A 20,949-nucleotide genomic window follows, 5' to 3' on the forward strand; every position below is an offset into this window, starting at 1 on the left:
ACACCTTAACTTCCCCTTCCCCTATATTTAAAATTTTTCAAATCTCACCCCGTCTCTCCGATGGACCTGGTGCACAGTTACCCCCACCCCTAAAAAAACAGACCTTTCCGATTTTTTTTTTCAGTGGATTCCTATGGTTTTGATGACGGAGATTCTAAATGTGCATAAAATCACGTTATCAAAATTTAAAATTCAGTAAGCATATAGATATGTGTATAAAGAGACGTATGTATGTATGTATATATATATATATATATATATATATATATATATAGACATATACAGATAGATAGGTGGACATGGATAAACGTATAGGCATAAATAGACAGACTAATAAATAAATGATTAAAAAAGTTCAAAATTTAAAATTGAGGGAGAGGGTGAAATTTGAGCCCTTATTAAACTTTATAACATTAATTATTAAACATTAATGTTTGTTTCTCATAAAATGGTATATATTTAATTTACATTTAATTATTATTTACGATTATTTAAGGTACAACACAAGTAAAATGCAAATAATTTTCACTTTAATGTTTTTGTCTATATCTAATTTCGATTTGCTTATGCTCGTCAATTCGTTAAAATCTCTTTAAAGTAAACAAAATCAAAATTTTAAATCAGGGAGGGGGGGTGAAATTTGAAAAACTATTTTTTTTTTTGCATATTCGTAACCTCTGACATCTAAAATAGGAATCTGAAGGAATTTTTTGTTTTTAAATGCATTTTTCAAAGAGAGGTGCGATTCTGCATTAGCCTCGAAAGTTCTTTGGTAATTTTCTTCAAATAAATAATGTTTATGATAATTTAACAATTTGCCAGCAGAATCTTATAAAATGACAATGTTCTTAAAAGATGTACATTTAGATGGAAATAAAATTATTAGAAACATTTCAAAAAACAAAAAAGAAAGATTACAATTATGTTTTTTATTCTTTTACTTGTTTCAGTCATTTGACTGCGACCATGCTGGAGCACCGCCTTTAGTTGAGCAAATAGATCCCAGAGCTTATTCTTTGTAAGCCTAGTACTTATTCTATCGGGGTCTTAGACTGAACCGCTAAGTTACGGGGACGTAAACACACCAGCATCGGTTGTCAATGTTGGGGGGACAAACACAGATGCACAAATATTTACACACACATACATACACATACGACGGGCTTCTTCCAGTTTCCGTCTTCCAAATCCACTCACAAGGCTTTGGTCGGTCCAAGGCTATAGTAGAAGACACTTGCCCAAGGTGCCACACAGTGAGGCTGAACCCAAGACCATGTGGTCGGTAAGCAAGCTACTTACCACACAGCCACTCCTGCACCTATGTTGATAAATATCTTTCAAAAGTGATCAAAGGAAATAATTCAAATGGTCTATACCATGAATTTTCATAATTCAAGTAGGTGGTGATGTATTGAATGGCACACACAATAAATTCTTGGTGAATTGAAATTTGTCTTTTAGTTTGAGAATGAAAACAAAATCTCAATGGCAACTGTTAGAGACTGTCAAATAAAATAGGAGATAATTTTTAAAAATTAGAATTTCATTTCACAGAAAACTGGATTTTTATACTCAGTAGAAAGAATATAATCTTTCTTATCAGGCAATGTGACAGCTACATGTTTCAGACTTCATCAGTGAAGAAGTATCTTCTTAAACCAGCTTTAATTAGGGGACAGAGATTTTTACAAGTACAAAAAGAGTTAGCCAGAATTTCAGGTAATGGATATGTAGCAAACAGTCACCAAATACCTAAGCCAAGATTTGAAATCGAATCCACATTTAACAATCTATTATTTTAGCCTGTTGCTCTAAGAATTTTATGAGAATAAGCTAACCTTTTTTAAGGCATTCATCAGACAAAGCTGATTAGAGAGGAGACATCCTTTGTTTTTACCTGACCTAATTTAGTTATGAAGTATATAAATATGTGAAGACAAATAGCTTTATTTCTCTTTGGGTCAACCATCTTTGGTCAAAGAGCAACTTTTTCAGTATGCTGATCAATGTACGATAGTAGATTTATCATCCTCTCTACTAACCTAGACTATTATTCTGTCTCTCTTTAGTATTAACTCACAGACGAAGCTAGTTACCATACACAATGGACATAGAACTAAAGGCAATTTATTTACTACAACAACAAACAAGCTGTGTACACAAACTAAAAAGCTGTATTTTCCATATTGTAATGACTAATATAATAATTATCTAAATAAATGATCATCATAACAAACCAATTAATAATATTCATCTTCATTCATTCATTTATATGATGCAACATTGTCATTACAAACTGATGACTGATTATCATATTTTTGTTACAGATATTACATAATTAGAGAGATAACAGAATTTTTGTAATTATGCCAATTTTACTAGCCAAAATTCTTCATAATACCTTTTTTTCAACAGGCAAGTACTATGTTACCAAAGAGCTGCTTCACAAAAATCCTGCTGTAACAAGGAGTCTCCTAACACAAAATGCATTTTTCTGTTGACTTCCATGTAACACAGGGAAAAATGTGTTGCATTATGGAACTTTGTCAGAACAAGATATTTCAGGCATGCAACACTTTCATAACACAAGGATGTCTACTCCTGTAAAATCACTGATCAATATAGGTTTTAAGAAAACTATTCTTTACAGATGAAATCATAACAGGACTCTAGCATGTTCACAGCTGTCACCTTACCTGAAATCACTAGGTTTTTCCTTAAACTTAAAAATATAATTTTCTGTGAAATTTATTCTTGTTTTTGCTTTTTAAATATTCCCTCTTTGTTTTATTTCAGTTCCAGTTATAATTGCCATTAGGTATTTGTTTTCTTTTTCCAAATAATTCATTGAGAATGTTTTAAATATATCACTCAGTGCCATCACCACCTACCAAAATATCTTCTCTCAGATCAAACAGTTTATAATTGAAAATGGTACAGAGAACTAACTACATGTCCGTTTGAGCAGTGGATAAATTGATTTGTGGTAATGGTTCTGGTACTCTGCACTCTGAATTCAAATCTCACCAAGGTCAACTTTGTCTATCATCATTTCAGAGTTGATAGAATAATGTGCAAGTCCTGTACTAGGGTTGAATCTTCCATTTCCATCATTCTATCTGTTTCTCTTTCTGGAAGAAATCAGCAATGGTCAGACCTAGAGAAAAATAGACTCTATCAGGTCTAAAACTAGCCATGATATGCTGTATGTCATGATAGGGATCAGGACCCTATAACTCTATCAAGAAATAGAGGGCTGATAGCAAGGCAAGGATTTTTTTTACTACTCACTGAATTTGTTAATCATTTAGCTATTATATACCATAGCTCTGTAAAGTTCTCCATCCTAAAAATTGTTAAATATTATCTTCTTGAAAGTAACCTATACTTAGCAAGCTTCACACATTTCATTAGGCTTAGTGCCAAAAGATAAAAAAAAATAAAATAAAACTAAGGACTGATTATTTATTGGAAGAAAAGTATTTCCATTCAATACAAATGCATAATTTTATAATCACTTTATCTATACTGTTTATCTGTGTGAAAACTTAACATATTGTTATGGATTTATTATTCAATAAGAAACAATTTCATTGGTGAGTAGTATAACATCCCATGCTGTATATTGGTCACTGGAACTATGTACATTGTATGAATTTACTTAATGAAACATGTTCCCAAATGAGGATTAAAAGCAGACAACAGCTGGCTCTCACTGAACTTATTGAATTATCAAAACACCATTAATGCTAGACCATTTATTGAATAACTATAAAAAGTAATTTGCTTGAAATCACTGCTGTCATGTTGGGATATCACATCAGACAACCGGTGCAGGGAGCAGGATATCAAATTGACGGCAAACAATTTTGATTGGTTATAAGGAGGACACAAGTATTACAATAACTCAGTTTACCAGCTAGTATGAATAAATAGATATCCACACTTTTAAACAAATACTATATTTTGTGCTTATTGAAAACTAGCATTATTTGTGGAAAATTAATATAAAATCTAGAATTTTGATCAGCTCCTTGCTGATGCATTGTCAAACTTTTAAATTGTAAGAGACTGGCAGTAACTCTACAGGCAAACTTGGCATAGAGTGAAAACTGTTACAGACACCCTTCCTTTCCTCAAATGTAAGCATTAAGAACTGAAACAGGATTTGTAGGGTTGTTAGATTGTTGGATAAAATACATTGGGGGTATTTGTTCTGACTCAGCATTTTGAGTTTGGAGCAGATTCAAAACCAAATTGCCAAATTGCTGAGCAAAATGGCATGGTTTAGTCACAGTCATTTCACATGATCAGCTGATTAACTGAGCCGTCATATGTGATTTTCTAGAACCTTTCTAACAAAGCTTATAAAAAGACGAATTTTTGGTGCTACACTTCAGAATGTTGGAGACTGCCACTGTGATATTACATTCTCGTTTTTCAGTCAGAGCAGAAACAGCATGCAACATGTTTTAAGGCGGCAAGCTGGCAGAAACAGCACGCCGGGCGAAATGTTTAGTGGTATTTCATCTGCCGTTATGTTCTGAGTTCAAATTCCGCCGAGGTCGACTTTGCCTTTCATCCTTTCAGAGTCGATAAATTAAGTACCAGTTATGCACCAACCAGTACCAACCTAGATGACAAGTTCAAGTTTTACTGAGGTCAACTTTGGAGACAATAAAGGAAGTACCTTTGAGGCCTTGGGACCAACAAAGTACTAGCTATTACTATGGTCCGTTCTCTGTCCTCCTCTATAAGGAAGAAATTGACTGTGTTCAGGTCTGTAGAAGGATAGGTTTCACCAGGTATAAAATGAAGATACATCGTATATCATGGCAGTGGCCCCTACAACTCTAGCAAGAGTTAAGGGCATCAAGTAAGGCATCATCATCCTCATTTAATGTCCATTATTCCATGCTTGCATGGGTCAGATGGAATTTCTTGAGGCAGATTTTTCATAGCTGGATGCCTTTCCTGTCACCAACCCTCACCTGTTTTGAAGCAAAGTACTATTTCCCATGACCAGACATGCTTTTCACTGATTGGAAATGAACACTGCTTGTATAACAGTGATGCTCATTTACATCCATCATGTAATTTAAGGCATAGGTACAAACACACAAAAATATACAGATATATGCATAAATGATGGGTTTCTTTTCAGTTTCCTTTTACCAAATCTACTCACAAGGTTTTGGTCAGTCTAAGACTACAGGTGTTGGGCAGTGAGATTGAACTCAAGACAACATGGTTGGGAAGCAAACTTAACCACATAGCCATACCTGCTCCTAGACTCTTGATAGAGTTGTTAGCTAATGTGAAGGCTTACGATCATGAGGTTGTGAGCTCGATTCCCAGAGCAGGCTGCATATTGTGTTCTTGAGCAAGATACATTATTTCACGTTGCTCCAGTTCACTTGGCTGTAGAAATGAATTGTGATGTCACTGGTACCTAGCTGTATCGGCCTTTGCCTTTCCTTTAGATAACATTGGTGGCGTAGAGAGAGGAGGCTGGTATGCATGGGCGACTGCTGGTCTTCCATGAACAATCTTGCCCGGACTTGTGTCTCGGAGGGTAACTTTCTAAGTGTAATCCCATGGTCATTCATGACCAAAGGGAGTCACCCTAGCTCAAAGACACAACAAGCAGGGAGATCAGTGGTTTACCTCTTGTTACTTGCACTGCATTGTGTTTATGGCCAAAATACTCAACACTCCATGCTCCCAGTTCATCTAGCTGTAAGAGGATACCACAAGCTGGTTCAGATTACCATTGTAACCAGCAACCACAAAATAAAATTGACAAATAATTGTAAATTTCTCCAAGAAGAAAACTTACCTAGGATAAGCTGGTTTTTGTATCCAGAGTGAGATTTGTTCAGCATTCAACTGAATGCTACAACTAATGAAGATATAGACAAAGCCTTGTGAGTGGATTTGGTAGGCAGAAACTGAAAGAAGCCCATTGTATATATATGTGTGTGTGTTTGTCCCACCACTATCGCTTGACAACTGGTGTTGGTGTGGTTACATTCCCATAACTTAGCAGGTCAGCAAAAGGAACCGATAGAATAAGTACTAGGCTTACAAAGAATAAGTCTTGGGGTCGATTTCTTCGACTAAAGTCGGTGCTCCAGCATGGCTGCAGTCAAATGACTGAAACAAGTAAAAGAAAAAAAGATAGCTCTAGATAGTGTGAAAGTCTGTATAGAGACTAATAGTCATAATCAAACAGTTTCATGTTTATTCATTTTTCTTGAGGCCTAGAATTCATGAAGGTGGTCACTTGGTTCCCATAGAATACCTGACTGGCTCCCGTGCTGGTGACATGTAATAAGCACCATGCATGGGTCATTGCCAGTGCTGCCTGACTGTCTCCCCGTGTCAGTAGCACGTAAAAAGCACCCACTACACTCTTGGAGTGGTTGGCATGAGGAAGGGCATCCAGTTGAAGAAACACTGCTAGATCAGATTGGAGCCTAGTGTGGCTTCCCACCTTGCCAGTCCCCAGTCAAACTGTCAAACCCATGCCAGCATGTAAAACGGACATTAAACGATGAAGAAGATGATGATAATATCACAACATTCATCTGAACAGGAAGTCGGTCTTTTGCTGGATTCAAGGCCAGCGATTTTGAGAGGAGGGGAAATTGATTACATTGACCTCTGTACTTGATTGGTACTATATTTTATTGGCTTTAAAGGAATGAAATACAAAGGTGACTATGGCTGTACTTGAACTCAGCACATCAAATGCCAGAAAAGATCTGACATGCAAATGATTTTGCCAGTTTGTCACCTTTTTAATATTTAGCGAAGAACATATGCCGTGCATGCCCTCAAAGTCTTCAACAAAGATGAATAAGAGTATATGTGTGTGTGCGCTTGTACACATATTTATATATGAAGGGGTTTGAAAAAGAAAATACAAGAGGATCAGATAATTATGATTTTACTTAATCCCCTCTTAGATTCACACACTTCTTGCCACCATCCTCCAGTTTTTCTAAGCCTTATAAAAAAAAATTCAGAATGGGCCTCCAATGGCCTTTTGTGACACCCTTAAAACCAGGAACTTTTCAGCATCCCCTCGTATATAATGTAGTCTTCTGGCTTGCCATTTCCTGTCAAAATTGTCCAACTCGTGCCATCATGGAAAATTAAATGATGACAATGATATATATGTGTGTATACATACACACACTTTTATTTATGGTGGGTTTCCAAAGGCAGAGATTTGGTGATGACACTCTATTTCATAAATGTCATTTTGTGGATAATTCCCTTGTTTGTTGCAAGAGTCCATCTTAAGTGGATACTGGTGTTAAAACCAGTTCTCATAAATGGGGCATGGTTAACCCTCTCAAGTATGTAAATACCTAGCTTGTGTAGTAGTTATAGTGTTCCATGTGAAATATTAAAATGAGGAAGAAAAGCAGAGTAAAAGAACCATTTCAAGGCCTTCATGGAGACATGGGGGCACAAATGCTTATAATAAATTGTATTCAAATAAAGGCACACCTGGACCAGGTGGTGAAGTTAAGCTAGGTGAGACCATTAAGCCGACCTGAAAAAACTACTTTCCAAGTACTAAACCTGAGATATTCTGGTTGCCTTGACAAGTTCCAATGCTCAAATAAATGATCCAAAACTATAACAACTGTTATAATAGGGCAGACATTCACTCAAGATCTTAAGTGAGGTTCCACATAATATGCATACACTAAACATTAAATAGTATAAGTTAATGAAGTGTTTCCAGGTGGTCACTTGATTGTTAGAAATAGCAACTGAATTTCCTTTGAATTAAGTCTCCACCCTTAAAAATAGAATGCACATTTTCTTTTATCCTTGACTCGTTTCAGTCATTGGACTGCAGTCATGCTGGAGTACTGTCTTAAAGGGTTTTTGTTGATCAACCCCAATACTTATTCTATCTGTCTCTTTTGCCAAACTGCATGGTTATTGGGATGTAAACAAACAAGCACCAGTCAAGCAGTGGAACAAACATGAAGACACACACATACAGATGTGCATGCATGTGTGTGTGTACGTGATGAGCTTCCACACAGTTTCCATCAACCAAATTCATCCACAAGGCATTAGCCAGCCTGGGAGCAAGGGTAAAAGTGGAACTGAATCTGAAACTATGGGGTTGCAAAGTGAGCTTCTTAACCACATAGCCATACTGTTGTATAAAGTAAATATATTGTTTAAATAAAAGATGACCAGGGCTGATTTTAGGGATAAAAGTAACAACATTAAATGGGAAAAGTCTTACAACAGACACCAAAGTTATTTGCTTAACTCTTTAGCATGGCCTAAATATTTAAAAAGGTTCATGTTAAAACCAGCCAGATCTGGTCTCTCATACCTATCCCATAATGTCATTCTAAAAATAAGCAATCACACTATGAAAATGTCTTACCTACAAAATAATGCATGATTAATTCAAAAAATCATCATCATTTAACGTCCGTTTTCTGTGCTAGCACGGGTTGGACGGTTCGATCGGTGTCTGGGAAGCCAGGAGGCTGCACCAGGCTCCAGTCTGATCTAGCAGTGTTTCTACAGCTGGATGCCCTTCCTAATGCCAACCACTCCATGAGTGTGTTGTGGGTGCATTTTACGTGCCACTGGCACAGGTGCCAGGGGAGGCTGGCAGCGGCCACGATCAGTTGGTGCTTTTTATGTGCCACCGGCACAAGCCAGTCAAGGCGGCGCTGGTATTGGCCACATTTGGATGGTGCTTCTTACATGCCACTGGCACAGGTATCACAACTGCAATTTCCATTTGATATTTATTTTGATGTTGATGTACTTGACTCAATAGGTCTCCTCAAGCATAGCATTACAATTGAGAGTAATTTGAATGCTAAAACCCACATGCCCATGCATACACACAACACATACTGTTTGATTTTATGGCAAAAGCTGCAGTGAAATTGGTGCTAAACATGCCAGTGTATACACTTTGGGATCACACCAACAAGGATGAAACTATTTTGTCAGTGTTTAGGAAATGTAATCTAATCATTCATGCTAAAAGGAAAATTTCTTCATCATCATTTCATATCTATTTTTCTATGCTTACATGTGTCAGAGTTTCTTGAGGCATATTTTCTTTGGCCAACCTTCATCCATCTCCATGTAAGGTAATATTTTCTCATGGCCAGTCATGTTTTTCACTGAAGACTGGAAACAAACCTCTTCGCTTGTATAACAGTCGTGCTCATTTACAACCATCACATGGCTATACACACAACAGGCTTCTTTCAGTTTCCATCTATCAAATCCACTCCCAATGTTTTAGTTGACCAGGGGAAATAGCATAAGACTTTTGCCCAAGGTGTTGTGCAGGAGAACTGAACTTAAGACCAATATGGTTGGGAAGCAAGATTCTCAACCACACAGCTATACCTTCAAGAATTTTTATTTAAAATGAAACACTTTAATAAAGTGTGGTTTCAGACAGTTTAGCATTAAAAGATGTTAGAAAAAAATTTTTTAAATCAATATTTATACAAACCACTAACATAAGTAATGTCAGATTATAGCAACAATTGGAAAAACAAGAAACAATTTGACTTGGAGGATCAGACTTTATTTAATAAAAACACTGACTCTGTGTCAATGTCTACATACACACACACACATGCAACATTGTGTCATTCATGTAACATTGCTGTGACACTTGTAACACACGTAACATCACCAAAACATTGCTATGACACACATGTAATAAATGCTAAAGGATCCACCACCACCGCCACAAAAAAATAAATAAAAAAGAGTATCTATTTTAGAGATATGCTTATTTACACAAGAATATTTCTGAAGAGAGCAGTAATGTCACTGTAACCCCGCAGGATTGTCGATATAAGGGCAATATCAAAGGATTCATCTTCACATTGCGATTCAAGGGGATATATATATATAAACCACAACAGTCTCCTCAGAATTCAGTAATAAGCAGTACCTCCACATGGTTCTTATATACAACTAGGTGAACTGGGCCTTTGACAGTTAGGTGCCTTGGTCAGAGATACAGCAAAGCACCAGTGATGAGGTAGAAGCTACAGGCCCTACAGTTAGTGCACCTAAGCTGCAATTTAAAGTTATACTTTCTCTCTCATATACATACACATATATATAGTAGAAAAATGAATGGGAATTAGTGCATACAAACATAAGAAAAATGTACCCATGCACAAAGTGTAGATCAATATATTTATTCACAGCTGAATCTTCATTACAACTAATTTGAGTTTCATGTTCCAGATCATCAGGTAATAGACATAATAAACATTATATATAAATATAGACACTTATATGGATCCAAACATCTCTATGCTAGCATGTATACCTGTCTTATTTTCTTTTAATAGAAGCAATAGCGCTAACAGTTACTATTGAGTACCAGCTTTCCTGCTACCGACTGTGAAATAAGATTTCAATGAGTCTTCTCTTAGTTGACAAAACTGAAGCAAGAGGTTTATACAGGACCAAATCATGCCCAGAATTGTCTCTCGTACAGACCTGATGGAGATCACTTTGGTAGCAGACTTAATCTATTGCCTGATTCAACACCATCTGACAGCTTGACTATTTTTGATATAATCCACTCTATTACATGTATTCAAACCAGATCTCTGTTTTGAGGATACCATCCTCCCTCCTGCCAGTTTTTGAGGCTCTGTTAAAGGGTCATGGGCACTGCCTTCTCTCTTGACTAAAGACAAACAACAAAAAAGCTAATATCTTTTTCATTATTGCATTAAGCATGACAAAACTGAAGCAAAAAGAGTTGTCTGTCTTGCTTAAGAGTACAAAACGAGGAACCCTCCATGGTAATATTTAAAACAATCACAAAGTTATTAATATCAGGAATTGACAATTCTGAGCCAACATTTATATAATATACGAATTATATTTAAACAGTATGAAAAAATGCATTTGTTGTTTTATCAATGAGTTGCCAAAACTGAGGTACAAATGTTTTGTATGGTACCTAAATATGAGTATTCTAAATCAGACAGTTGGCCCCAGCCCTGTCGAGGAAATTTTACATTTTAATAAACACAGTTGCACATTTATCTCCTGAAACAGCAGCCCCAATTCCCCAAATTCCATTGGAGAATGGACTTTGATAATAAATCTTTAAATTCCAACAACTTATTCCCTTCACTTAAATTTCATGCTCATGTCTCAATGCCAGTGAAAGGAAACTATTAATTACTGATTCAAGTCCAAATGCTGTTTTCTTCAACCCTTTAGCATTTAAATTGGCCATATCCAGCTCAAATAGTCAACCAGTTTTAAGTTCAAACCAACCAGATCTAGTTTCTCATATGTACCCTAAAAGTAAACAATCACATCATTCAAGATCTTAAAGCTACAAGATAATTCATAATTCAAAACAATGTAAATAAATAAGAATAACATTTGATAAAGTAATCTGAATGCTAAAGGATAAAATAATATAGAACTAACACCTCTATTACTAGCAATGAATTTATGTACAGCTCCTTATGACCATGGTTAAATGACAAAACTGTTACATTCTTTCCATGGAATTTGAAATCGGAAACAAACTACAGCTGGAGTCATTTACATTCCTCCCTCAGACACCATCCTGATAGTAGACTATTAATGGAAAACTAACCAACTTTCAGAACTAAAGAAGACAAAACTAAGCTTCCATTTTCTGACCAATTCCTCAATAAATCACAAACAACCAGCTTGTCACTAAACTGTCCACCATTAACGTACACTTGTATTTTATTTATTACACCATGTCAGACTGGTTACTAAACTGTCTGCCACTAAGTCAGTGATTCTCATAAATCAGGGACTGTGACGATTGAAAACAAGACAGAAGACAGACAAATAGCCATGTTTTATAAAATTAAGATGCTTTACAGACTTGAGAGGATAAACAAATTTAACTAATATTTTAGGAAGGAGGGGAAGCTGGCAGTTACCAGTTTCAGAACCACTACTCTAACTTTCACTTTATTTACTAAGCAATATATCCAAACTCATTAATAAACTTTTTCACTACAGACTTATACCTATATTCATCAAACAATATGTGAGATTCATTACAAGAGGTTCATTTGGTACTGAAATCCCCTCTCAAGTTTTAGTGAAGCTATGTTAATGTAATTCATCTCCTGGTGATAGTTTCAACAGAAATATGCAAACATTAGTATCTCATTGACTATCAAATATAATGAGGCAAGCTGTAGGCCAACAACAGAAAATCATTAACAGTAGAAAATTAAAAACACACCTCCAAAGCAAGGTACAAACACTACTTGCATAACAACACAAATGCCACTTCCACAGAATCACAACAACAGCTTCCTTCAAGCAGACTGGAGCAGTCAAGGGAAGGAAGCGGAGGACACAGAGACGGCAAAGAAACAGGTCTCCTTGTCTTTGACTATTTACAGAAATGACTATCACAATCCAAAAACCACTGAAGGATACCCTACACGATCATCTGACTTAAATAGCAGCCAAATCTTTTTCAAATCCCACCTTTGCCATTTTTTAAAACAGATGAATGCCATATCACAATGTATTCACACCTCTGATGTAAACTAGGTTTGCAAAGTCAAGCTGGTCATGGCAAGAATGTCTTTGATTATAGGTCTGAGGTTAAATAAAGCAACTTTATGTTTATATGAGAGAGAAAGACAATTCAGACCTAACAACAAGGTCTTATCTGAATTTACTGTGCATTGTTCATTATTAGAGGTAGAAGTAGTGGTGGTGGTGGTTATGGTACCAAGTCATCTTGGATCGTAGAATGTGACACAGAATCAATAAGTGAAAACCTGGGCCACTAGTTTGAAATTGGTATCTTACTGAATCACCTTATAGGGCCATAAACCTTAGGACTTGGCAGGTTAACATTCATAAGAAAACTGTCATTCAATTTCTGTAACTTTTCCAATTATAATTCCACAGGTATGTGAATTAAATAAGGTATAATTTTTTTTAGATAAAGACTTCAACATTTGTTCACTTTCTAATAAATATATCAGTCAATTTGTGGCTAATAGCATATCAATTTTTTTTAGACAATTTTATGAGCATATATCAATAAATTTATTTTACCAAAAATTTTACTTTGGTTTGGTCACTCTTCATTGTAAAATTTGTAAAATTCTCGAGAGCTTTACTACAAATTTCATTGGCATAGGATTTCTCCTGTTATATCAATAAATTAAAAAGTAGATCTAAATCTTCATCAAAAGATCGATTCCATGGAAATGCATATTTCCAAACAATATTCTTCCTTTGTCAGTGAACTAGATTGTAGCTTGGGAAGATTGCATTAACAACAGCTTAGTAAAATTTCACAGAACATGAAACGGTAAATTGTTCCAACAGGACTCCAAAAGGATGGTTTACCACCAATATCACCAGTAGTTCCTCAAACAACATCCGTGATTACTGTACAGTTTCCTCACTATTATTTGTCTCAATCTTTACAGTAGTTAATGCTCGGTTATCTGACAGCTGGTTAGTTAATTCTTGATCAACCGATGGCTGGTTAGCTGGTGATTGGTTATCCAACAGCTGGTTATCTACTGGCTGGTTAGTTACTTGCTGGTGAGCTGCTGACTGATTAGCTAATGACTGGTTCTTCGTGTGAGTCTGTTTGTGGCGAGATAAATTGCTATTCTGGGTAAAGGACTTACCACAGACGTCGCAATAATATGGTGCTCTCTCTGTGTGAGTCAGTATGTGCCGAGCTAAGGTGTCATAACGTGCAAATGCTTTGCCACAAAGGTCACACACATATGGCTTAACTCCACTGTGAGTAATCTGATGAGTAGTCAAAGCACCACTTCGTGCAAAACTTTTACCGCAAATGTCACAATGGTATGGTTTTTCACCAGTATGCATACGTTTATGATAAACTAATGCATTTCTCTGTGCAAATTTCCTACCACAAAAATCACACTCAAATGCTTTCTCACCTGTATGGGTCCGCCTATGACACTTCAACATACTGTTTTGAGCAAACGTTTTCCCACATATATCGCAATGGTAAGGCTTCTCCCCTGTGTGAATACGTTTATGGCAAATTAGAACACGATTTTGAGAAAAAGCTTTGCCACATACATCACAGGAGAATGGTTTTTCAGTAGAATGTGTTAGTTTGTGGCCCCGAAATGAACTTTTGTCTGAGAATGTTTTACCACAGATTTCACAAGCATAGGGCCGCTCCCCGGTATGGATGCGTACATGAATAGATAAATGATTATTTCGATAGAAACCTTTGCCACAGATCTCACAACGATAAGGCTTTATACCAGTATGGGTCAGTTTGTGTCTAATCAAATTGTAAATGTTTGAGAAAGCATTACCACAAAACTCACAGACGTATGGCTTCTCTGAAGAGTGAGTCACTTGGTGGGTAGATAAACCACCCTTTCGGGAGAAAGCTTTGCCACAGATGTCACAGTGGTACGGTTTCTCTCCTGTGTGTGTACGCACATGTGTAGATAAATAGCTGTTTCGAAAGAACCCTTTGCCACAAATTTCGCAACGAAATGGTTTTTCGCCAGTGTGTGTTAATTTGTGGGTTGTTAGGGACCCGTTTTGTGAAAAGGTTTTGCCACAAATGTCACAGTTGTAAGGTTTCTCACCTGTATGAATGCGACTGTGACGAGATAAATATGTATTTTTTGAGAATTTCTTACCACAAATGTCACAGGCATATGGTTTGACTCCAGTATGAATCATCTGGTGAGTGGCTAAAGAACTGCTATGAGAGAATGTTTTGCCACACACGTCACAGTTGTAAGGCCGCTCACCTGTGTGTATGCGTTTGTGAGCAGCCAACTGACTGCTCCAGGCAAATGTCTTGTTACAAATATCACAAGTAAACTCCTTCTCTTTATCATGATTATGCTTATGGCGGAGGTAAGACCGTTTTAGAGAGAAAGACTTATCGCACATTTCACAGTGAAATGGTTTCTCTTCAGTGTGGCTTGCTTTGTGGAGAGACAGATCAGAATTTAGTGAAAAAGATTCGTTACAAATGTCACAGGTATAAGGTCTCTCTGCTGCATGGACACGGAGGTGCTTAGTCAAATGAGCACTCTGAGAGAATGCTTTACCACAAAACTCACAGACAAAGGGTCTCTCCCCTGTGTGAATCCGTCTGTGAATGGATAAAGCACTGCGATGAGAGAAAGTTTTCTCACAAACTTTACACTGATGAATTTTCACTTTTGTATTTAGACATTTATGTTGAGTGATATCACTTTTAAGAGAAAATGTTTTCCCACACAATTCGCAATGGTTGGTACTTCCCTTTGACTGACTCTGTTTGTTGCTCACGGTCAACTGGACTCCTTTATACTCACCCAAATTTTCATGGTTGGACTCTTCTTCTTCTGAGTGAATTTCTTTTCCAGTAGACAACTGGCTATTGTGAGAAACAGACTGACTTTTTGTGTCACAGTTGAATGGTTTCACATCTGAATGTGTCTGTCTGGTGTTATTCTCCTCAGAAAATGTCTCATCAGTAATGTCCTGATGGAATGGTTTCACATCCAACAGACTCTCATCTTGACTGTCCCCACTATACTCCATCGTTGCAATGTGAAAATGTTCTTGTTGCAATAAAGACAGTCAATATAAAGGCAGGAGTCAGACAATAAACGCCATGTAGTTAACAGGTAACATAGTGCTGCAGGATGCAGGGGGAGACAAACAGTCTTGCTACAGCAATTTACTTTCTCAAAAGTCAATGATTCTGTACGTCTGAGACATTCAGACAACAAACCAGTTTCCCTTGGCAATTACTACAATAAAAAAAAGAAATAAAATGTGTCACCGCAAATGAAATTTTATAACATTAATATTTATAACAAAAATAACATCATAAAAATCCTCATTAACAACACCACTACCAGTAAACAATGGAGTTTCTAATATGGTTGCTCAACTTGCAACAAATAGCAGCCAAGATTTCCTCAAAACACACCACACTGTCTTGAATAAGAAACACACACATTAATATATACACAAACATGTGATTTATTAATTACATATTAGTACAGGTAATATAATCAGCAATTATACTGTACAATCAGTACACAATAATATAGATGTACAAATTTCAAGAAAAGTGTGTACACCAACACATATCAAGCAGGTCACCTATTCAGCATGTTTTTTTTATTACAATATGTAACAGATATGTTCCTTAGAAGCATATCTGTTAGTATATTGTACAATAATTAATTTATTATATATTATGCATGTAATATTATTTTGAAGTCTTTTATTCTTTGGTGTAAAGGGAAGGTACTGAGATGGAACGAAATACTACTATGTTTTTCTTAAGCATTCTGACATCTGCTCCATCACACGCACATCCAGCAAGACACCATTGTTTTAACGCCTATCAAATTTCACAATCAAGGCTATGTCTGACTACAATCTTTGAAGTGCTACAGTGGTATTGAAACTAGAAGCACATGATTGTAAATTTCTTAACCAGGTTACCATATCTGCACCATGTTGTATTTTCATGTGTGATTTGGGAAATTTGATTTCAAACTCAACTTTAAAGAAACTCACCCCACATAGAGATAAATTGTTCATATGTATGGAATGAGTTGTGTCAACCATTGCCTTGAGATAAAATTACACAAATGCTTAAAGTAGGAATTGGTGGACTGTGTGATCAAGCAGACCTATGACCAATTATTGACACTTACAAAGAACTTATCAAACAGACTAAATAAATGGATGCTACAAATGGCCCTAAATGTGAAATGGTAGCAACATATGACAAATCAATGCCTTTATGGTGACCTACCAAAAGTTAGAAAGGAGATCAGGCAAAGATGGCTGCAACCATCTGGTTCCAATCTGAACTGGAAGCATCCAAATTAGGGTTGTGGAACCCACTTCATGATGATGTGAAATGGGGAAAATGTTATCACACATCAACATCTTGATTGCAGACACTGGCCTGGAAAGTATCCGGGACCTTGAGACAGTGATAGTGGACTGAGAAATGTAGTGGGTGGACCTTGTTGCTGCAGCCCAGGTTGGAACCCGGCCACAATAAAATAATAATAACGATCAAAGTTCTTCTAACCATGAATTCCCATTGTTTTCCTTCAGCATGTATCTAGGACTACCTCATCCAATGCAACTTTCTTTTATAAGATGATGTAGTATAATCTGAAGTTAACCAACCATATTGATATTCCCTCATTTTCTCAATGCTTCTGAGGTTGGTTAAATGCACAGGCATGGCTATGTAGTAAGAAGTTTGGTTCCCAACCACATGGTTCCAGGTTAAATCCCACTGTGTGGTACTTTGGACCACCAAAGCTTTGTGAGTGGATTTGGTACACAGAAACTGTAAGAAACTTGTAAGAAACACAGGGTGCAATGGGTAAATTGTTGCCATTTTATATTTTTAATTTCACACATGTGCATTGTTAGCTTTTGATTTTGTAGACTACACAGTATAGTAGGATCAGTTGGGCACTGTCTGGGAGAAAAACAGCACCATGATGCAATTCACTCAGCCAGAAATTTGGAAACGACATGCTGTACTGCTTGGCATTCATGCCGGAAGCTCCAGTACAGTGGTGGACACACGGAACAACTGTTGGCTTGCCGTGTCCCCAAAATATGTACTAAGAGTGATAAAAATCAAACATCCATTCAACATGTTTGAAGTGATCACTAGTTATGGCGATGTTATGCCTCCATTCATCCTCCCACACAGCCTCAGACTCAACACAGAGACCTGCATAAAGTGCATGGAGGAGAGTGGCTGCTGGAACACCCTATGTCTGGCAACAGGACTCTGCATCATACCACACAGGCAGGAGAACCCAATCATGGCTATTAGACAATTTCTGCAACCACATCACCCGTAACATCTGGCCACCTAACTCCCCAGACTGCAACCACTTGATTATTATGTGTGAGGCACAGTTGAGCGAGAGACAACAAAACTCCTTGTAACACTAAAGATGAAGTGAAGGCAAGGATTATGGCAGCATTCAACAACTTAAACAAGAAGACTGTGGTTGAAGCCAAAGGTGATTTTACTGAATAAATTTACTCTTTAGTATTTCAAGATATTTTTATGTAATTTTGGTAGATATATCTGTTAAAATGAGATGTCAGTGTTATTTTAATTTTTGCATAATTTAGACAATATATTCACAACATCCTGTATTATATATATGTATGTGTGGGTCATTGTTCCCTACTACCACTTGACGGTGTGTTTACACTCCTGTAACTTAACGGTTCGGCAAATGGGATTGAGGCTTAAAACATTAAAAAAAGTAATAAGTGCTGGGGTTCTGCTAATTACATTTTTTGTCTTACAAATAAAAGAGAAGAAACCGATTTCCCCCACCCAAACTTCCAGTCGAAGTAGAAATATACTCTCTACATAAATAATATCTATAGTTATTGTTGTTTCATCCCAGGTCAACTCTGACTGAGCTATCGTCAAAGGCAATCCTAATGTGACCTTCACCTTTAACAGTATAGCTTATTCTATTCTTTTATATGTATAAAACACAAGAGACAGGGCACTGTGCTTAAAATCCTTTCCAGAGTCGGTGCAACTAGAAGGCAGACAGTTATTCTCAAGCCAAAGACCTGCCCCGAATGCTTGCAACAGAGTAGACCCAACTAAATGCAAAGGACCAGCTGTGATTTTAAAACCTGCGAAGGGCTTAATGCTACATTATACATTCTCAACAAGGATGCTTCAGAGGAGTATTAAATCAACCTCACTACTATGTATTTTACAGACGCCAAGATGTAAACTTTGGCGAGATTTAAACTCAGAGCGTAAAGGGCCATAACTAAATAATACATGTCAGTTTATTCGATGCTCAACGATCCTGTCAATCCATCAAGGCGCTTCACGTTCTAAGTTTAGATCTCGCTGAAGTCAACATTTACTTTCTACATTCCGGGGTCGATAGAATAAAGTACCAGCCACGAAGTGAGACTGATACAATATTCCTTCAAAGCATTCTAGATGCGAATGAAATTATAGCAGAAGACCATGTCCAACATTAGCTGGATGTTTCGAGCTGCATTTGTTTAAAGCGGATCTTTCCCATACAAATACACCACAACAACGTTATCTCACCCCTCGGTCATCTTAATATCCGTAAGCCTTTTACATCAGAGACATAAACCTTTCATATTTACACCCCATCCCCATATTTTACACAACAGACTTCCTTGCAAAGCATTAAATATCAGATGCTTGCAATTTACTTCGTCTTCTTCTCGGCATATAAGCTTTACAGCTGTAACAAGGATTAGTTCTGTTTTAGGGGTGTAAATGTATGTGTGTGTATACACACACGTACATATATATATATACACACATACTTCAAACAATCATTTTCAAAGCAGCCGCCATGTTATGGAGGGGAAGTAACTGTCTGTGACGACTATAATCCTCTTTAATCCGAACGATAAGCCGTTTTCTTCATGAAAGCGTTCCTTTGTCTTTGTAATTATGAGCCAACCCATGTAAAAACAAAACCTTTGGCATTTTTAACATTTACATGAGAACTATACAGAATATCTCTGATGCTGCGGCAGATGTACAAAAAAGAGTAATACATTGGCATTTGAACAAAAGCAGACACCGGGTTTCATGTAAGTGCAGCAAATATGTCAACAAAAATGTAAATAAAACAACGAAATACTTACAGCAAGAACATGAATGGCAATTGAAGCCAGCAGATAGGTGTGAATAGATGAAGCAGTTTTTATCTTAATTTAGCCGATATATAAGAAGATAAAGTAGTTTTCTACATTTGTAATTTGAATGAAGTTCCCCTGGGATCTCAGATAATATAAGGACATAATATCTGGGATGTTTCTAACTTCAGTAAACAGAAGAAAGCTAATAAGGGGAGTTAACTAGGGACACATATTAACTGTATACAGATATCAGTTTTATGTTGCATACTAATGTTTAATAATTACCTCCCCTCTCATAACGCCTAGCCATCCTTTTCATGTATATATATATCAGCATGTATGTAAATATATAATGAGATCGTCCTAAAAACGAGACCCTCGGTGGTTTCTGTTACCAGGAAAAGGGTGTAAGGTCAGGTTTATCCCCACCATAGCCTTTGTTTTTGCCGTGCTGAATCTTGAACAAGAAATAGGAAGCATCTTTGTAAGAAATTTTTTACTTATTAAAGTAGGTCGGCCGCATCATCATCACTACAAACAACAATTGTAACAGGTTTTGATTATAAAGATTTGTAGCCCGACGGGAAATATAGGGAATAAAGGAGATGGTGGGGTTAGTGAAGCTTGCATGAGAAGGATATTGACGATGGAATCAAGCAGCGATCCGGTCAGTTAACACGAGCTAGAAGCTTAGTTCTAGACAACAGGCAATGAGTCATAAGCATGTCTGAAGTTAATCCTGACCAAATCTCGATAGAGATACAACCTGACCTTAATCTGTACAGCTTGATTTATTGTTTATAAATGGTAAATGTATCATCTGTAGCATACAGAGGCTACAGTTTGAACTCAAACTGTCCATTATTTTTTACACACTGAATTACTGTATACGAGGTATCCTGCGAATGTATAGTCCTTGAGAAAGTGCGCGCGCGCGTGAAAGAGAAAGAGAGAGATTAATATATCTTTTCTGAAACAGAAAAGATACAATACGTAATAAATTTTTGGAATAGCTCTCCCTCAAAATCTCATACTTCATGTGAAAGGAAAAGAGTCTCTCTTCCTTTATTTTTCGGCAAAAGGGTGGTGCTCCAGCATGGCCCCAGCCTCTGGCTGAAACTGATAAAAGAATCTTAGTGTCTTATACAATACAAATTACGATTCTAAAAACATATTTGTGCCTTCATCTCCTCCCTTAACATG

At 36.7% G+C, this 20,949-nt stretch overlaps 1 protein-coding gene across 1 annotated transcript; it reads right to left on the minus strand.

Annotated features, from left to right (window-relative positions):
* Positions 1-9,572: 9,572 nt before the first annotated feature.
* Positions 9,573-20,508, minus strand: LOC115216760 (zinc finger protein 260-like). Its single transcript, XM_029786323.2, has 2 exons — positions 19,753-20,508; positions 9,573-15,833 (listed from the first exon to the last, which is right to left on the minus strand). Exon 2 carries the CDS (start codon positions 15,619-15,621, stop codon positions 13,465-13,467), a length of 2,157 nt encoding a protein of 718 aa, XP_029642183.1. The 5' UTR covers positions 15,622-15,833; positions 19,753-20,508; the 3' UTR covers positions 9,573-13,464.
* Between the last annotated feature and the right edge of the window lie 441 nt (positions 20,509-20,949).

This window comes from Octopus sinensis, linkage group LG10 (assembly GCF_006345805.1).
Source record: "Octopus sinensis linkage group LG10, ASM634580v1, whole genome shotgun sequence".
In the NCBI taxonomy this organism is placed as follows: Eukaryota; Metazoa; Mollusca; class Cephalopoda; order Octopoda; family Octopodidae; genus Octopus; species Octopus sinensis.